This window comes from Mustela nivalis (genome assembly GCF_964662115.1).
Source record: "Mustela nivalis genome assembly, chromosome: 10".
Taxonomy (NCBI): domain Eukaryota; kingdom Metazoa; phylum Chordata; class Mammalia; order Carnivora; family Mustelidae; genus Mustela; species Mustela nivalis.
The window spans coordinates 10,135,587-10,155,757 of NC_139029.1; the positions used below are offsets into that span (position 1 = coordinate 10,135,587).

At 53.7% G+C, this 20,171-nt stretch overlaps 1 protein-coding gene across 2 annotated transcripts; it reads right to left on the reverse strand.

Annotated features, from left to right (window-relative positions):
* Positions 1–202: 202 nt before the first annotated feature.
* Positions 203–19,767, reverse strand: CASP9 (caspase 9). Of its 2 annotated transcripts, none has more exons than XM_082685467.1 (9): positions 19,539–19,767; positions 15,969–16,362; positions 13,559–13,593; positions 12,482–12,658; positions 11,951–12,040; positions 10,635–10,782; positions 4,995–5,174; positions 4,258–4,367; positions 203–2,686 (listed from the first exon to the last, which is right to left on the reverse strand). In XM_082685467.1, exons 1-9 carry the CDS (start codon positions 19,668–19,670, stop codon positions 2,597–2,599), a joined length of 1,356 nt encoding a protein of 451 aa, XP_082541593.1. In that variant the 5' UTR covers positions 19,671–19,767; the 3' UTR covers positions 203–2,596. The 2 variants fall into 2 exon arrangements, with proteins under 2 accessions (XP_082541593.1, XP_082541594.1); XM_082685468.1 differs by having other exon boundaries at positions 203–3,050.
* Positions 19,768–20,171: the final 404 nt, after the last annotated feature.

Below are 20,171 nucleotides of genomic sequence, written 5' to 3' on the forward strand. Positions count from 1 at the left end.
CCGAGCAGGCAGCTGTCTTCTGGTGGAAGCTGCCCCAGCAGCTGCTGAGGCCCCGCTGAAACCTTGCCGTGCTCCCAGCCTGGGGCGTGCCGTGTGCAGCCGGGAGCACCTGCCACGCACGAGCAGGGTGGGGACAGGGGACAGGTGGCCAAGGGCCTTCATCCTTTCAACAAATGTTTGTGGAATGACAGCAACACTCACATTCTCAGCAGCCACCAGCTGAATGTTTATTTTTATTTGAGAAGGTAACACACAGTCTTTGTCAGAATATTAGAATACGGGAGTGTATCCAGTAAAACAGGAAAGTCCCCCTCATTTTACGTCTCCGATCCCACCTTCCAGAGATGGTCACTGTTAAGAGCATGGTGGATGGTCTTCCGGACTTTACGTACATGCCTGTATCATATACCTGTGTACGTTCATACAGAATGTCTTCTAGCCAAAAATAGCATCTCACTCTCACGCCGTCACTGAACACGGTATCACATTTCACGTCTCAGTCCATCCCTCTAGGTCATCCTTTGGGACAGCTCAGTAATATTCCTTATTACGACCATAACGAGTGACGTTGTCATCCGTCCCCTATCGCCCCCTCTCCCGTGGCTGCCATGAACCCGCCGGACACACACACTCGCAACGAGAGCTGAGCCCCTGCGCTGTGGAGCTCCAGCGGCCTCACTGAGAGGCAGGGCTGGCCTGGTGAAGGGTTCCACGGACGCCGCTAACCGGCCTCTGAAAGCAACGCAGCACAGTGCCTTGCAAATACGCCACCGCTGGCTTAACCCTTTCGGGGCTCTTGATCCCCCTGAGAAACAAATGAAATCGAAACACCTGCCCATGCACACATTCGGCTCCTGGTGTTTGGATGTTTGTAGGCCCATGGCCCTGAGCCCCAAACAGCACCTCAGGCTAAGAACCCCCAGCAGGTCCATGAAGAGCTGTGGTAACATCCCGTGCCGCTGAAGGTCACCAGGGATCCCCAAGAGAGGGCCACCTGATTTGCCTGAATTTCAGGAGGGAGAAAGCCAGAAACTGCCAAGCCTCGCTCTGCTCTGCTGGGTCAACCGGGTTATTTATTTGGACGTGGCCCGCAGGGGACTGCAAATAACGAACCACCACAAGTCCCAGCGACTAGAGAGACTTGGAAGGATCACAGGAGGAAAATAATAATGAGATGGCAACTCCATAAATCCCTATCTTGGTGAGTTTTCAGCAAACAAGACTCACACCCACGTCCTGAGAGCTCCAAACTGGCCATGGTCTGGAGAGCTGGCAAGACCTCAGGGATGGGGCCTGACCTGTGACCTCACTGTCCCGAGGACACAGCTCCCAGCCCAGGCACCTTCCTGAGATGGGGTGGGGTTCAAATAAAGTAAGAGATGGGGAGACTTTTTTTTTAAGATTTTATTTATATGACAGAGAGAGAGATCACAAGTAGGCAGACAGGCAGGCGGTGTGGGGGCTGGGGAGCAGGGTCCCTGCTGAGCAGAGAGCCCGATGCAGAGCTCGATCCCAGGACCCTGAGATCATGACCTGAGCCGAAGGTGGAAGCTTAATCCACTGAGCCACCCAGGCGCCCCGGGAGACGTTTTTTTTAAAAAGCCAAAATCTGGGGCACCTGGGTGGCACAGTCAGTTGAGAATCTGACTCCTGGTTTCGGCTCGTGATCTCAGGGTCACAGGATTGAGCCTGGAGTTGGGCTCCACACTCAGGGTGGAGTCTGTTGGGGACTTTCTCTCCATCTGCCCTTCCCCCCTCTCTCTCTCTCACTCAAATAAATCTTAAAAAAAAAAAAAATAGAAATAAAAAGGCAAAAACTCTTTTATAAGGAAAAACAAACAGTTGAAACAAAATGAGGGGGGCAATAGGCCAAAAAAAAAAAAAGTGTCCATATTCACCTAAAAATTTTTTTTAAGAATACTGGAACATAAGAAAAATTGGTAACTTAGAACTTCATTTAGGATTCACAGACTCCAGCTGTCCAGACTCCAGAGCCCCAAACTTGCTGAGCTAAGACAGATGCTCGTTTGTTTGTAGCCGAAATTTCCTACAAATCAGTGGTTCTCAAGCGGGGTCCCACCAGGGGACACCTGGCAATGTCTGAAGACATTTTTGGTTGTCGTGACTCAGGGAGAGATGTACAGGCGTCTGTGGGCAGAGACCAGGGACACCACTAAACTCCCTATGGCGCCCAGGATGGCCCCACAACAGAGGATTATCTGGCCCCAAATGTCAACAGTACTGAGGCTGAGAAGCCGTTCTCTAGTGACGACAGTGGAACGACAGGCCCCAGCCACCAGCTGGAGAAAGGACCGCTGGGAAGAACCCTGTGATGTCCTTGGCCGTCTTCCGCTCCTCCTCCTCTGTCTTCCGTCATTCGTCTCCAACGTGGAAGCTGCTAAGAGCCCGTCGGCCTCCAGTGAGGAAAGAGTAGACCCACAACGGGCCACAAACTCCTTTAAAGAATGACAGCCACGGCTGTAGGACAGACGGGTCCTCAGCTGCCGTGGGCCCAGGCCACTTCCTCCTCCGTGGGCAGGAAGGTTTTGGAGTGAACAGTAAAGCAAGGTGAACAGGGGAGGGGCCCTGGCCCTCATCACACTTTAAAAAAGAGTTTTTTCCGGAGGAAATTGAAACAACCGGGGATCTGTTTGTAAAACCCTTTCTGCGAAACAGCATTAGCGACCTGTGAAGACATGAGCATGGGAGGTCTGTGAGCGCTCTCGATGGAAGGAAGACGGCCGGGAGTGCGGAATGGCCCCTGACCCAGCCCCGTCTCAGTGCCAGCTTGTACTCTGTGTCTAGGAGTCTGTTTCTGTCTGTCGGTTTGGTCTTTTAGATTCTATACATGAGTGAAACCATACTGTGTTTGTCTTTCTCTAACTTATTTCATATTGGGGGCCTGATACCCTCTAGCTCCATCCATGCTGTCCCAAACAGAGAGCGTTCATCCTTTTTTACGGCTGAGTAATATTCCGATGTGTATCTATACCTCATCTTCTTTATCCACGCATCTGTGGATGGACACTTGGGCTGCTTCCGTATCTCGGCTGTTGTAAACCATGTTCCAGGGCCGGGCAGTGGGGGGGGTGGGCAAAATAGGCGAAGGGGATTAAGAGGTAGAAACTTCCGGGCATGAAAAGTACGGCATAGAGAATATGTCGATAATATTGTAATAACTTTGTACGATGACAGAGGGTGACTACACATCGTGGTAAGCACGATGTGACGTACAGAATGGCCAGCTCCTGTGTTGTTCGCCTGAAGCTCACAGAACATTGCTACGTGTGTCAACGACACTTCAATAAATACATACGTCTATGCATAAAACCTTAAGAACTACTTAAAACCCTGCAGTCTCCTCAAGTTGGGAGGGAGAGTGTTTAAAGAAAAATACCTCCAGTGTAAGTTTAGAAAACTCAAAATTCAAAATTTCAAACTTCAAAAATTCACATAGTTCCAATCAGATTGAGGGGTTCGCTTAAGGACAAGTTGAGAGAAGGGATCAGGCCCTGATGGACTCCCAGGCCAACCCCACACAGCCCCCCACTGCCTCTGAGGTCACCGGGCCAGAGCCACGGCACACGGGGCCCCCTCAAGTCCTTCACTTGCTTTTCCTTTGTCCTCGGCTCTGCTCTGCAAAGCACAGAGCCAGAGCCTCCCCAGGAGGAAGGCATGGTCCCAGCCCTTCTAGACCCTTCTCATGACACAGCTGAGCAATTGGGAGAGGCCCATGTGAGCTCTGAGACCCGTGGAGGAGGCAGCTGCTCTGAGCAGGCTTCCACAGAGAGAGGCTGGGGACCCATGCGGCCATGTTCCCTGCTCTCTCACCGGGCCCCCTGCCCTGAGAAGGGCATATACTGAGGAAATCATAATTCTCGAGCATCAAGCCTGAAAGAGTACACGGTGGGGCAAAGGGTGCAGGCCCCATGACCGCCTTCAGGAACGCCATGCTCTGGCCGCTGCTCCATCCTGCCCCGCCCTGAGGACTGGCCCTGCCAGCAGGGATCCCAGCGTCAGCCTGCGACCTCAGAGCAGCCAGGAAGGCCCCCCTCTGAACGGGCCAATGTCACCGTAACAGTAACACCTTGCAATCCAGAGAAGCAGAAGCACCAACTCTCCCAGCAAGCCAAGGTGCACGAGGACCCTCTGGTGTGGGCCCGGGGCCCTGCTGGACCCTCCTGCCTGCCCCCGAGGACGACGCGCGCCCCTCCCAGCAGCCTTCCCTCTCCTCCCCCCGAGGGAGGCCACACTCACCCTGAGCAGGAGGGTCTGCAAATCTTCAGAGTGAGCCCACTGCTCAAAAACACCATCCAAGGTCTCCACGTACCAGGAGCCGCTCTTGGTATCCCTCCAGGAAACAAAGCCTGCAGAAGCAGACAGGCTGAGCTTTACTGGGGAGCCCTACCCCCCCCCCCGCCATGTGCAGGCTGGAGCCGCCTCTGGACTTGGGCCCATTCACACGGCCCGCGGGAGCGGCCCACATCTGTGCCCGCTGTCCCGGTCAGGACCTAACCTCACCCTCACCGCCACCTTGGGACTCCGGGCGTGATTCCTGCTTTCCTGGCAAGGAGAAGGAGGCTCGGAGAAGTCACGTGACTCACCCAAGGGCTGAGACTAACGTGTTCCCACCTCCTACGTGCCAGTCACCATCTCAGCGAGGCACTACCCACCTCGAGAATCCCCAGGACGCCCCTTGAAGGGTGACTGCTATCCCCATTTTAAAGATGAGAAGACCGAGACAGGGCCAAGACAAGAGAGACAAGTGAGGCCTACAAATCCAAGAGCAGGTGCCCCCTTAAATTCTGCCTCCTCAGCACCTCGCCTGCATCCACCGAGCTGAGGCTCAGAGAGGCCAGGGAACTTGCTTAGGGTCCCTCAGCAAGAGGGAGAGCCAAGACCCACACCCACGTCTTTCCTTCATAGCGCAGCAGCTTGGAGAGCAGAGCAGGGGACCCGCCGGCTGGGAGGAGGAGCTCTCCTGACGCACTCACCTGGGAAGGTGGAGTAGGACACAAAGATGTCACTGGGTGTGGGCAAACTAGACACGGCGTCCGGCTGGTCACAGGGGCCTGGGCCTTCCTGGAACGGGACAGCGTCTGACTCGGGGTCACTGCCTGGGGTCCTGTTTTCGGTGGAAGCGGAGGCCACCTCAAACCCATGGTCTTTCTGCTCTGCAGGAACCAAAGACAGACACACCACTCATCACTGACATCCACAGGCCAAAGCTCCTGCTCCTGACAGCTGGCCTGCCCCAGCCCGAGACCACCGGATTCCCTCTGCAGCCAGGGTTCCAGGGCTGAGCAAACTTCAACAAGAAACAGAAACCGAAGCTTTGCCTTTCTTTTAATTTAAGAGGTGGGGGCGAGCAGGGGAGGGGCAGAGGGAACCGGAGAGAATCTCGAGCAGACTCCCCACTGAGCGCGGAGCCCGATGCAGGGCTTCATCTCTTGACCCTGAGGTCACGACCTGAGCCAAAATCGAGAGTCAGATGCTTAGCCAACTGGGCCACCCGGGTGCCCCCGAACCTTTACTTTTTATTATGACAAACGTTGTACACATTCATTAGGTAAAATGCAGGGGCGAGGGGGGGAGGGCAGGGCGCAGATATTTTTTTTAAAAAGCTGTAAAAACAAGTTACAAGAGTTACACCCAAGAGAACTGAAAACGGTGTTCCAACAAAACCTTGCACAGCAACTGCATTATTCACAACAGGCGAACAGTAGAGAAAAGCTGTGTCCACAACAGGCGAACAGACAAACAGAATGGGCTGTACACATCCAGGGGGATTTCATTCTGGCTTGGAAAAGAACGAAGTACTGGCCGCTGGTGTACCATGGACGGGCACTGGAAACTGGCCCAGCACAAGAAGCAGATGCCAAAGGCCAGCTGGTTCCGTGTATGGGAAAGGCCCAGAACGGGCAAACCCACAGCGAAGCAAGCAGGCAAGTTGCTGCCAGCGGCTGAGAGGAGGCGGGCGTGGGAGCTGAGTGCTGATGGGTATGTAGCTTCTACTCAGGGCGATGAGAAAGTTCTAGATTGTGGTTGGGGATGGGTGTTCAAGAACTCACTGTATACTCACTGTACTGTATACTCTGAAATGGTTAAAATGATTGGCTTTATGTCATTAAAAAACAAGTGGCACTATTCGGTCTTGTTCTCAGGGCCGGAGTGGGGGCGGCCTCTGTTAACAATCGGCGTATTTCCTTCCAGACATCTCTCATCTCCTGTCCATCACGCGTCTGCTGAATGCGTCTTACTCTTCTCCAGTCTTTGAGCCTCCGCTTCGACCCTCGTTATTTTGTTCTACTATAATACTTGTGCTTGCGAAGCTATCTCGGATCCTTGCAGGGAATCAGAAAAGGCAGCAAACCATAGGTCACGGGATCTGGGAAACTGTTTCCACCCTCTGACCCCGTACCTTCCCCAGGAAAGAATCCAAGTGATGTCAAGACCCTCTATGCAAAGACATCTGTGGTCACGGGAGCCAAAAATTGGATATCCCCTCAACGGCCGGCATTAGGGGAATGGATTAGTGATCGCAGATCACTAAAACGGCACGTTACGGAGCCATCTGAACTAGCGGTGATGAGGACCGTGACGATGTGAAGAAATGCTCATGGGCTAATGCACGATGAGAAGAAGCAGACTGTGCCCACGGGCCACCATCCATGGGCAAGAGGCAGAAACGAGACCGCTGTGTCAGGCTCCGAGATCCTGGACGACTGCTGCACTCACATTTTCTCTCTTCTCGGTTTCAAAGTCTGCATTCCCCCCAAAGCTGTGGCAGACCTGGAAACCAGAGCGGTGAGGGCAGGACTCCGGCCACATACGAATCCAGAGCAGAGCCATCGGGGTGGTGACACCCCAGGATAAGCTCCAGGGAATCCCTGTGGGGCACAGTGGGCTATGCCAGAGAGAAAGCAGCTGCAAAAGCAGACAGAGGGCAGAGTGGCCCAGAGGGTCTCTTAGGGAACGGTTTCTGGGGCAGGTGACTGTGACCCAGGCTCCGATGGGAGAGGGAACGGTCCTGGTTGGGGAAGCAGCGGGACAGGCAGACCCTGGGCAGGACAGCAGGTGGGTTTGTGTGGCTGGATCTGTGATGGGAAACAGCAAAGAGGGAAGGAAGTCCCAGTTCACCCAGGGAAGCGGGGGTCCCATCTGCAGGGGGCAGAGACGGGACAAAGATGGTTCTGGCAACCCCGTGTTATAGCCCCAACATCTACTGACCTCTTGCCCCATACATCTGACTCAGAAACCTGGTAATCTGTCTTTGTTCTCACAACCGACCTTCAGGGGCCAGGATTCTGCTCTACACATGTTGCCTCTGCCACGGAGACCCCCAAGTCTTCAAAGCCAGGGCTTCTGAGACCTGTGAGAGCTGGGCTGGTCCCCAGCTTCCTCAGGTCCCTGCTTCGGGTTGTTTCCTTGGCCGAGATCCTGGAATGTGCCCTGGGTGTCTGGGAACATCGTGAAGTGGAACTGGGGCTGGGACCTGAGATGGGGGTGGCGGGGGTCAGGGACATTGCGGCGGGGGAAGCTGTAAGAATAGCCAAAGGAGACAGAGCGGGGCAGCGGGACTGCCTGGGGAAAGTGGAGAAGACACAGTGGGATCTGAATGGGGAATACAAGAGAGAGACAGAGGAGGAGTCAGAGTTAAGGCAAACTCACTCCCCTCACTTCCCCCTAAGAATACATACACAGGGGCACCTGGCTGGCTCAGCGGATTAAGCCTCTGCCTTCGGCTCAGGTCATGGTCTCAGGGTCCTGGGATTGAGCCCCGCATCGGGCTCTCTGCTCAGCGGGGAACCTGCTTCTCCCTCTCCCTCTGCCTGCCTCTCTGCCTGCTTGTGATCTCTGTCAAATAAATAGATAAAATCTCAAAAAAATAAATAAATAAATAAATAAAAAGGAATAAACACAGCGGGAGGAGGAGCTGAACCCTCCACATGGAAAATCCACAACCCACAGCACACTGCTCCCTTCTGCCTTCTCAGCATGAGCCCTGGAAGTCTGAAGAGGGGCGGCGCCAAAACGAACAGCTTGGCCAGGCAGACGCCGCTTGGCTCCGGCTAAGTGCATGGGGCCGGGTCATGTTATATCACGCTACCCCCTCACTAAAGGCCACACCAGCGCCACCAACTTCGAGACGTGTGTCCCTGCCTTGGGGTGTGCCCTACCTCTGATGGAAGGGACACAGGACTTGTCAAAGGATTTAAAAACTCTTTGAAATTGTAACAACAGTGAATTTGCAAAAGCAACCCAAGATTCACCAAAATCCAGGGCAGATGTTCAAACACCTGTAAACAAGAGGACACTCGGAGGGCCAAGGACCCAAATTGTGGGCAGGTCAGCGTTTCTGTTCTTGGTCTCCCTACCGCCCCCATGTGGCCACCACGTTGCACACAAGGTCCACGGCCGCCTGGGGCAGAGCAGGCACCACAGTTCCAAAGGCAGCCTCGCAATCACGCATTCCAGCTCTGAAACCTTGCTGTTTCCACAGAGTTGGGTTTTCTTTTGTTTTGGGGGGGGGTTGTTTTTAGTGAAGGGAATCAATATTATTTAAAATTTTGCTCAAAAATTTGCTATTTCAAAATCAAATAATCAGGATCCACAGAAGATGCAACCATGCTGTGGACTTTATGCCAGGCTGGGGGGACCTGGCTGAGGGGCAGACAGGCCTGGTCCTGCCCCCAGAAGAGCTGACCAGGGGGCGAGGCCATCTCAGTACAAGGACAAAGTGCTGTGAGGGCAGAACAGAGGCTGCAGACCTCGTGGGCCAGTTAAGGAGTCCGGAGAGTGACCCTGCTGTTGAGAGGAGACAATGAGGAGGCAACGAGCCGGGAGACGAGCTACCTGTGACCTTCCCAGCAAGCTGTGTCCCAGCTCAGCCTTGACCATGGTTCCCTTGCCCACCTCAACTTTCCCTCTCTTCGCACAAGAAGGAAGAACCAGGGGCACCTGGGTGGCTCAGTGGGTTAAAGCCTCTGCCTTCGGCTCGGGTCCTGATCCCGGGGTCCTGGGATCGAGCCCTGCGTCGGGCTCTCTGCTCAGCGGGGAGCCTCCTTCCCTTCCTCTCTCTCTGCCTGCCTCTCTGCCTACTTGTGATCTCTGTCTGTCAAATAAATAAATAAAATCTTTTTTAAAAAAAATCTTTAAAAAAAAGAAGGAAGAATCATTTGCTTCAGAGCAAGAACATCAGCTGACTACCTTGGGGACCATAATAAAAACAATGAGTGGGAGCAGATTTCTACAACCCCAAGAGCAGCAGCCTTTCCACCTTCCTCTTACCATAACTCTGAGGTAACTGTGCTGGGGACGGGGGGCAGGGGGCTCCTAGGCGACACGGGGTCCTCTGGGGCCAGGGGGACAGGGAGAGTCCAGGTCTGCAGCTACAAGAATGAACCAGGCACCGTGTTAAGTGCTGTAATATGCAAGATATTTCATAGCGACATTAGGAGGTTCTGTTCTTATCCCCACTTGCCAAGGCTTCTAGAGATGAACCAGCCCATGATTATGTAGGAAGCAAGGAACCACCAAGACGGAACCTGGCGTTCTGAGTCACTCACGGTCAAGTTACGAGCATGGGTCACGACCGTGACCCGATGCAATTCCAGTCAGATTATAAATTCCAGGGGTCAGAGACACTGTCTCCCTAGCACCTAACGCACAGCCGGGTATCACAGCTCCCAGTAATTTTTACTCAATAAACACTTATCAGATGTCATGTGACCAGAGCCTACTCTCCTAGACAACCCACGCCCCCTCACCTGACCCCACCAACGTGGAACAATATGGGACAGATGAACACATTCAGAAGAATATGCTGCTGGGGCGCCCGGGGGCTCCGCGAGCTAAGCAAGCGTCCATCTCTAGGTTTCGGCTCAGGTTGTGCTCTCAGGGCCCTGGGATCGAGCCCCACGTCCAGCTCCCCACTCAGCGGGGAGTTTCCTTGTCTCCCTCTCCCTCCGCCCCGCCCCACCCCGTTCATGTGCTCTCTTTCTTAAAAAAGAAAAAAAAAATATATATATATATATATACATATACATATGTTTGTATATATGTTTATATAAATATAAATTCCAGGGGTCAGAGACACTGTCTCCCTAGCACCTAACGCACAGCCGGGTATCACAGCTCCCAGTAATTTTTACTCAATAAACACTTATCAGATGTCATGTGACCATATATATATATATGTGTATATATATATACACACACACACATAATATTACTGAAATCTCCAATACCTGGGCCCTTGGGAATTCTAGTAATTTGGCTCTGGCCTCCCTTTCTCTGGGACAGTAGAAAGAGGGTCTAGTTGAAGCAGGTTGAAGGAATGATAAGGAAAATGAAAGAGGTTTTTTTTCTCTCCCCTGCTTCAACTCTCTGGAGTTGAAGCTACTAGAGCTGAAGGAGCACAGAGGCTCTAACTTCCACAGGCCAGACAAAGCTGAGGCCTCGTTGACACAAAGGCAGGTGCTGCCATTCGGGCAAAGGGGCCATGTCTGGGACCCTCTGACCACAGGGGCTATGTCTGGGACCCTCTGACTGCCCGGTCGGACCCCTTGGGCATCGGCGGGGACGGCTCCTCCCACTGGAGTCATCCGCGGGGAGACTGAGGACCTGCTTACCCCCACCGCAGGCCTGGATGAAGAAGAGTTTGGGCTTCCCTCCCAAGCTGGGGCAGCCGGCTCCATTGAAGATGTTCACAATTCTCTCGATGGCCACAGGACATCCGTTCGTGCCATAAACAGCCCCTGGGAACTGGAGGTGGCTGGCCTAGGAGACCAAGAATCCTGGTTACAAAACCAAAGAGCCGGGGTAAGAATCCAACACACTCTCCAGTGGCTTTGTGGGGCCAAGCGTTTAGAAGGTCCCAGCCAGGGGCACAAGCCTGACTCAGACAGAGGTTGGTTCTGGATGGGTCCAGCCAATCTACCTTCCGGAGGTCTCTGACTCACGTGCCTAAAACCGCCTAACTGGAGAGTGCAGCCAGCTTCTTCTAGATCGGTGTTCCTCAAACTGTGGTCCCTGGACCAGTGGCATCAGCATCACCCAGGAACCTATAAGGCTTCCTGAGTCCTGGGCTCCCCCAGACCAAACTCAAAACGTTGGTGGTGTGGACCAGCAATATGGTCTTTCAGGAGCCTCTGATGCAGCTGAGCACTGAGAACCACTGTTCTGTTCTTCTCAGACTTTCTGCATGTGGGGTCCGGTCAAAGTGCAGGCTCTCCATGAAGAGGTCTGGGCCAGGCCTGAGAGTCTAATTTCTCGTGAGTTCCTGGTGAAGACCGTGCTGTTGGTCTGGGGGTCACACCACGAATGAAAAGGGGGCAGTCCCTGCCCAGCTACAGGCCGGAGTTTCGCTCTGTGAGGATGTGGCCTAGTAAGGCCAGACCACTGTGGTTTTCCTCTCTCTATGACAAAGTTCCCAATTTTGAAAACACGATGCAACCCCCTGCGGGACTACAGGCCTCCTTTCTGATCTGTCCAACCCTCACATGAAAAGATGAGTGAGGGACCTGAGGCCCAGGCACGGAGAGGGGCTGGGCCACAATGACCCAGCACATTAATGGCCAAGCCCAGAGTGGAACCCAGCGTCCGGACACCCAGCAAAGGACCTGGGACCACGGCGAGCAGGACGGAGGGAGGAGCTGGGAGCTCCTGTGTGCTTTGCCCAGCCCTGAACGAAATCCAGGGTGGGAGCTCTGGTGAGCAGAACCTCCTTCCCCCTCTCTCCCAGATGGCTTCACCCAGGAACACAACGCCCTCCCAGACGAGATTTCAACTCCTCAGAGGGCCAGATGGCTCCCAGGAAGCCAACAGGGGAAAGACAGGGCCCCGTAGCTCTTCCCACAAAGCCGGGACCCAGGAAAGACCGGGGCTCTGTCATGGCCTCTCAGCTCAGCAACTCGGGGGTCACTGCCCAAGGAGCCAGCACCTCTACCTGACAGCCGTGGGAGAGGACGACCACCACGCAGCAGTCCAGGGCGCTGTGGTCCCGCCGCGCCAGCTCCACCAAAGCCTGGACCATTTGCTACAAGAGAATGTGGCAGATAAGGCAGAGCACGGACGGATCGGGTCCCCATGCCGGGCCCACCTGGGCAGAGCACTTCCCCTGCTCCCGTGGCCAACACTGCCGTAAGGACCGCCGTGACAGTGACAAGAGCCACTGTTCCTGGCGATAAGGTGCTGGGCTCGGGCACGGCTCATTCACTCCTCACAGTGACCCGAGGAGGGGATCCCCTTCCTGCTGTCTGGACGAGGAAGCTAAAGTCCAGGAGACACAGGGGAGGACCCGTCTTCAACCAGGTCGCCCAGAGGCTGCGACCCGACCTGGGAGCCCCCGGAGCCACGCTGCCCCTGCTGGGTGCTCCAGTCTTCAGGGCTCATCTCGGGGAGTCGCTGGGCTTCATCGGGTGGGTCTCGGGACCCTGCCCCACCCCGCCCCTCCTCTCCCCGTGGACCTCGACCCTACCTTGGCCGTCAGGTCGCACTTCACCTCCACCATGAAATGCAGCAAGTGGAAGCGTTGACGCAGCTTCTCACAGTCGATGTTGGAGCCGGTGCGGGCCGTGAGCCTCGACTCCAGGCAGAAGTTCACGTTGTTGATGATCAGGCAGTGGCCGCAGGGGTCAGCGTTCAGGGCGTAGGCCTGCCCAAGCACAGGGACCAGTATCAGCAGGGCACTCGCTGCCCCCGTCAGGAGAGAAGGCGAGCCCCTGGTTTTCATGTATTCTGGAGAGAGGGGACGGGAGAGGGGTCTGCCCGCCCTCTGACAGGGCAGCAGCGTCTACACCGGGCCTTCTGGGGCAAAAGCACACAGACTGCAACCCAGACAGGCGTGAGCGTGTGCGGGAGGGCACACGAGAGCGAACCTGGGAGAGAAGACAGTTCCCACAGCAGCACTCAGCTAAGAAATCCAACACCCAGAGGCATTCTCCCTAAAAGGATCGGACAGACTGTCCATCCAGGGGAGCCCCCGAGAACCGCGTGGGTGGCCCCTGCGGCAGACAGACCCGTGGCCCGGCCAGCCCGCAGGACGGATACCACTTCCCAGCCAGGCTCCCCGGGGCCCCAGGAATCCTCCCTCACGGCAGCCCGTCCTTTTTGTCACAGTCCTTAACACCATTTAGACTGAGGTTATTTCTTTGTGTACGTGGCCTCTGCTAGGCTGACGGTCTAGCACAAGGACTAGAAACACAAGGGGTCCACTCCCAGGATGGCGGCATGGAGCCCAGGACCGGCACGCAAGACTCACACAACAAGTGCTGTGAGTGAGAGTGACTCGGTCGCACAGCCGATTCTGAGAGCCGCCTCACGTGCGGTCTGAGCCCCCGACTTCACAGTCAAGGGAAGAGCAGGGAGGCTTGGACAGTCAGCTCCGGGAAGAGCTGTGCCAGCGTCGGGAAGCTGTAGAGGACCTGGGACCCTCCCGCCAGCTGAGCTTGGTTCCCTGGGCTCCCGGGACAGCTGCAGAGGGAAGGACCTGGGATGTGTAGAGCAGAAGAGCCCAAAGCCAAGGCAGCTGGCCCCAGGTCACAAGAAGACTCACCAAATCAGCATTTTGCTTGGAAATCTCCGGAGCACCTGGAGAGAGAGAGAAGACATGAATGGCTGGCCCAACGGGGGCGGGGCAAGGGTCTCTGAGTATAAAAGAGCAAGAATTGGGGGAACATCAGGCAGTGCTAGTGGGAGACCAGGAGCATGGCCACCTTGCAGAACAGCTCAGAAGTCTCCAGGGAGGTTGAACACACACCTACCCTATGACCAGCAATTCCATTCCCAGGTCACAAGAGAAATGAGTGCATGAGCAGAAAACAACTGGGCTGTGGATGATCACTGAAGCCTCATTCCTTTTTTTCCTTAAAGATTCTATTTATTTATTGGAGAGACAGAGGGCACGCGTGCACAGCAGGGAGGAGGAACAGTGGGAGAGGGAAAGGGAGGAGCAGACTCCCCGCCGAGTGCAGAGCCCAACGCAGGGCTCGATCCCAGAACCCCAAGATCATGATTGAAGCTGAAGTAAGATGCTTAACCGACGGAGCCACCCAGGCAACCCCACTGAAGCATTACTTTTTTTTTTTTAAGATTTTATTTATTTGACAGAGAGAGAGAGAAGGATCACAAGTAGGCAGAGAGGCAAGCAGAGGGAAAGAGAGACGCAGGCTCCCCACTGAGGAGAGAGCCCAATGCAAGATTTGATCCCAGGACTCTGGAATCATGACCTGAGCTGAAGGCAGATGTTTAACCAAGTGAGCCACCCAGGCGCCCCTAAAGCCCTATAGTCTAATGCCCAGAACTAGAAACAATACAAATGTTCCTCAACAAGTTGATGGATAAACAATTTAGGAAAAAAGTCATACATGGGAATGCTCCACAGCCTAAAAGGAACAAGGTACAGACACGTACAATGCTGTGTTGTTAGGCCAAGGAAAGGAGTCAGACGAGTACACATGACGTGATTCCATTCACATGAGATTCTAAAACAGAAAGGCATAGGGAAAGCTCTAGGAGAGTGGACACTTCCTTCTGTAGAACCCATGGAGCCCAGCACCCAGAAAGTCCTCAGCAAGTATTTACAGAATGAATATATGAGTAAAGGTGATGATTTTTCCTTCAGTGTCAAATGAGTTTTCATTTTGATTAGCAAGAAGAGCAATGACCACCAGCCTATAAGGTAGTAGGGTTTTTCTACTTCTTCTTCTTCTTCTTTTTTTCTAAGATTTTATTTATTTATTTGACAGACAGAGATCACAACTAGGCAGAGAGGCAGGCAGAGAGAGGAGGAAGCAGGCTCCCCGCTGAGCAGAGAGCCTGATGCAGGGCTCGATCCCAGGATCCTGGGATCATGACCTGAGCCGAAGGTAGAGGCTTTAACCCACTGAGCTTTAACCCAGGCGCCCCGGATTTTTCTTCTTCTTAAACAAAGAGAACTTGGTGGCTATCTCTGAGTTGCTGTGCAAGGTGAGAGGTCCTGGAGCCTATTCGTGTGATCCCACAGTTGTGCCATTCATTGCTCACAGAGGGCTGGGGCCCCTCGCTGGGAACTATTCTCTCAAGAGTTTTAAAGCCATGCCAGAAAAGCATTCACGTCCACCTGGGCAGAGCACTTCCCCTGATCCCGTGGCCAACACTGCCGTAAGGACCGCCCTGACAGTCACCACCGTTCCTAGCGATAAGGTGCTGGGCTCGGGCACGGCTCATTCACTCCTCACAGTGACCCGAGGAGGGGATCCCCTTCCTGCTGTCTGGACGAGGAAGCTAAAGTCCAGGAGACACAGGGGAGGACCCGTCTTCAACCAGGTTGCCCGGAGGCTGCGACTCCTTCAAATGATTCCTCCTTCAAATGCAAAGCCAACACATGACTTCAAGAAACATGAGAAATCAAGGAAATAGGACACCACCAAAGGAGTACAATAATTTTCCAGAAACTGTCCCCTGAGAATAGAAACCTGCAATGTGCCTGACAAAGAATTCAAAATCACAGTCTTGAGGAAGCTCAGTAAGCTACAAGAGTACACACAAAGACAATTCAACATCATCAGGAAAATAACACATGAACAAAAGAGATAGAAATCATAAAAAAGAACCAAACAGAAATTCTAGAGCTGAAGGATGCCATGAATCAAACTAAAAATGCAACAGAGCATCAATATCAGACTCGATCCTGCAGAAGAAAGAATCTGCAAAGTAGAAGACAAGTCTTTTGAAATTGTCAGCAGAGAACAAAGAGAAAAGAACAAAGAAGATGAAGAAAGCCTACATGAACTATGGGTTATCTTGAAAAGAAACGTCTATGCAGTATCGGGGTCCCAGAAGAAGGAAGAGAGGGAGAAAGGGGCAGCAAGCTTATTTCGAAAAATAATGGCTGAGAACTTCCCACACCTGGGGAGAGATCTGGATATCCAAGGTCACTAACCTCATAGGTCCAACTACCCACCAACCACTCTCTTGGTACTCACATACATCACTGAATCGTCCAGAGCCACTGTCCACTGGCCTGGGCATCTCTGGTCTGAGAACCTCTGGCCTGAGCTTGGCTGGCCAGAGCTGCTCAGGCCCCAGCACCACTGGAGCAAGTTTTCCGGGAGTCGCTTTTGATGGACCTTGCTTCCCTCTGAGATCCTCTGGTGTGAGGCCCAATGCTCTAACCACCACAGGCATGGGGTCCTGTGGTCTGATGACCTCTGGATTCTGCTTTTCCACTTGCCGAAGCGCTCTCAGGACTGAAGCCAGTTTGTTCTGGTCTGTGTCCTCTAAGCAGGAGATGAACAAAGGAAGGGCCTGACTCCCTCGGGTCTCTAGATCTATGACGAGCTGCCTGGCCTGATCGCTCCGAGACCCTGAGCCTGCATGCTGTTTGGAAAGAAAGACATGGCACTATTATCCACACAATGTCCTGTGACTCTCACTTTGCCCCCCCCATTTCCCATCTAGCATAAGTCTAAACAATCCGGCGCGTGCACAAAACTTCTGCATGCAGTTACACTGAGTGTGTTCCACATGCCAGCCTTTGCTTATCTATTCATTCAGTATTTTGGAGGCATCTCTGATGAGTCCAACACTGTGCTAAGTGCTGAAAATACAGCAGTGGCCAGTATCAATCCTCAAGAAGCAGTTATCTAGCGGGGGTTGCAAACACATGAATCAACGGTGACACAGCAAAGAGAGAAGTGTCAGGTAGGAAAGCACATGAGCCTAGGAGGGTCCAGGGGAATCCAACTCAGACTTGGGAAGCCAGGGAGGCCTCCAGCAGGGGATGTAAAGCTTTGCTGAGACCCCAGAGAACATTAGGAAGTGAAGAGTGAATTCAGAGAAATGAAAAATGTAAGCTGGAATGGGAGACAGTGGTGTGGGGTGAGGCCTTTGTGTGCGCACACCAAGACAGCTGTGAGGAGCTTCTGGTGGCTCAGTAGGTTGAGCCTCTACCTTGGGCTCAGGTCATGATCTCAGGGTCTTGGGATCAAGCCCCGCATTGGGCTCTCTGCTCCCAGGGAGTCTGTTTTCCCCTCTCTCTCTGCCTGCCTCTCTGCCTACTTGTGATCTCGCTCTGTCAAATAAATAAATAAATAAAATATTTTTTAAAAAAGAGAGAGAGAGAGAAAGAAAGTGACAGAGTCAGATCTGCCTTTTAGAAAAATTACCCCAGGGGCAGGGTGGACAACTGAAGGGAATGAGCCACAGCCAGGTCAGGTAGTGGCAAAGATGGTGCCGCAGGAATGGGGAAGTGAGTGGACAGACCAGAAAAATCAAGAAGGAGAAAGCACAGGATGTGGGCACTCACCAGGTGGATCGTAAGGTGCAGGAAGGGTTGAGGCTAATGGGTGTCAGGATGCGGGGGCTGGTCACTGACACGGAAAAGAAGGAACAAGCTTGTCTGCTCATTGTCCTTTGAGACCCAGCTCTGGCCAAGTTCCTCAGGATCTACAGGAATGAGACCCACCCTGGGCTCCAATGTCCTACAGCAGCACTGTCCAAGGGAACTTTCTATGATGATGGAAATATTCTTCACCTGTGCTGACCAAGATGGCCGGCATTAACCAACATGGCTCCTGAGCACTGGGGTCCAACAACTGAGGAACAGAATTTTCTATTCTATTTAGTATTAATTACTTCAAACTTACACTTAAATAGCCACATAGTGGCTAACGGCTACTATACTGAACAGCACAAACCGATAATGTCACTGAAAAGATAATCCTCACTAACAAAACAGATAGCTACGGGCCTTTCTCTCAACATTTACAGAACACTCACAGTAAGACAGATGCTGCGTTAAATGCATCATTTCATCTAGTCTCCCTCAACAACCTTAAGGGGTAAAATTACAATTATCCCCACTTTAAGGATAAGGGAAACTGAGTCCCAGAAAGGCACTGCAACTTGCTAATATGTAACAAAGCCAGGATGAGGACCTAGATCCATGTGGCTCAGTCAAACCAGGTGTGGCAAAATGGTGGCCTTGTCATTCATGTGATATTCTTTTAAAAATCTGAATTTAGGGCACCTGGGTGGCTCAGTGGGTTAAGCCTCTGCCTTCGGCTCAGGTCATGATCTCAGGGTCCTGGGATCGAGGCCTGCATCAGGCTCTCTGCTCAGCAGGGAGTCTGCTTCCCTCTCTCTCTGCCTGCTTCTCTGCCTACTTGTGATTTCTCTCTCTGTCAAATAAATAAAATCTTTTAAAAATAAGTAAAAAAATAAAATAAAAAGCTGAATTTGTCACTAACATTTAAAATCAGGGAATTTAACATCAAAATCAGAATTTTCAGCTTCTCTTTAAAAACCTGGCAACAGGGGCGCCTGGATGGCTCAGTGGGTTAAAGCCTCTGCCTTCAGCTCAGGTCATGATCCCAGGGTCCTGGGATCGAGCCCCGCATCAGGCTCTCTGCCCAGCGGGGAGCCTGCTTCCTCCTCTCTCTCTGCCTGCCTCTCTGCCTACTTGTGATCTCTGTCTGTCAAATAAATAAATAAAATCAAAAAAAAAAAAAAAAAAAAAACACCTGGCAACACAGGGCCAGCATTCTGGAATGACCATACTGAACCGGAGCTGGGGGGCTGCCCACTGCAATGTCCACCCATTGGGCCTCTCTGGGCATCTGCATTTGTATCTGAAGGCACAGAGATGGCCTTCAACCATTTCCACTCTTTAGTACAGGCCACAGAGCAGATGCCCATTAGACTTCTTTAAATTTATTATTATTCACTGATAATTTTTCATATGACCTTATCCTATTAAAGACTTCCTCACTAGGTCAGGTCAAGCTCCTGGATGATGGAGGAAACAGACACTCGGTCTGCAAGCAGCCCCCAGGGCAGGGGCCTCCGGAAAGCCACTCACACCTCGGGGTAGGAAATACCTCCTGGACACCCCCTGCTTTTAAAAAGAACCTCGCATATTTATTCCCTGCATCAGGCCCATCACCTCCAAAACCCCTTAGGAAACATAAACTTAGCACAGGAGAGGATGGCCAAAGTGGGCAGGGCACAGGCAGGTAGGCCCTGGCTCTGCACCTGCCCTTAGAGTTCCACATCCATTAGCTCATTTGGTTCGCACGCTACTACCGTTGTAACCCAGTTCAGAGTCCAGGAAATTAATGTTCAAAGACGATCAGTGGCTTAGCCAGGGACACAGTCCCAGGGAGTGTGACCCATCCCCTCCAGATGAGTGCCCTGAACCTCCACGCTAAAAGGAACAACACAGGCCTCCTTCCCGGGCATAAACCCACTGCTGCTGCAGCCAACAGGGCCTGCTGGCGGGGCGGGGCGGGGAATCACTCTCTCCAATCCTGGAAAAGGCGTTTGGGATGGCACGGTTCCGCTGGACGAACCAGTGGGCTCAACGCCGCGAGGTAAAAGGGGGTTCCCACAGGATGATTCCCCGAAGGGGATGGGTACTGGGGGTACAGATCGGAAGGAAAGAGCGGGAGCTCGGCCTTAAAGTCATCCTGAGGCTTCAGCAACCCTCTCCGCGCGGCCCCCCTGACCCCAGCTGGGACGTGAAGTCTGCGCGCGGAGCGGGAAACTGGGCGCACCTGAATGTCCTCGATCATGGCGGGCGTAAAGAGCTGGCGGGTCAGCAGCACGTCCCAGAGCGGGGCCACCTGCAGCTCGTTGACCAGCTGCACCCGGCACCGCCGCAGGATCTGCCGGTCCGCCTCGTCCATGGCAGCCAGATAGCGGGAACCCGGGCGGCCTCGGTCCGCTTCCGGGCCTCGGCCGCTGCGCTCCTCCCACCACCCAGGACGCGCCTTGGGACCGGCCCCCGCGTTGAGCCCCGCCCCCGCATTCCCCCTGGGCCCCGTGGGTCCCGCCCCCAGGCCCCGCCACCGCACCACCTCCGCCCCAGCCTCCGCGCCCCGCCCACAGGACACACCCCCGTGCCGCCGCCCCGCCCCGAGGGCGTACCCTGCTTCTCTTCCCCGCCCCCCGAGCCCTTCTGCAGTCCGCACCGCCCACCCCCAGCCAGAAGGCTTTTACAAAAACTCGGGCGGCGGTCACACTGCTGGTAAGTGGGACACCCATACCTGGAGCCACGGTCTGTCCCGCCCCATTCAAGCCCCTCGCGGGTACGGTGTCCTCTAGCCCCCTCCCCACCCGTGATAAAACTAATTTTCCTGCCCCAGGCCCGTGCCCAGATGTCGTCGTTTACTGTTCCAAACTCGCCT

Coding starts and splice junctions, on each gene's coding strand:
- CASP9 (XM_082685467.1), bottom strand. CDS start 19,670: ATGGACGAGGCGGACCGGCAGATCCTGCGGCGGTGCCGGGTGCAGCTG. Junction 5,175..10,634: donor CATCCAGGCCTGCGGTGGGG/GTAAGCAGGTCC, acceptor TGGTTCCTGCAG/AGCAGAAAGACCATGGGTTT. Junction 4,368..4,994: donor GTCCTACTCCACCTTCCCAG/GTGAGTGCGTCA, acceptor CTGCTTCTGCAG/GCTTTGTTTCCTGGAGGGAT.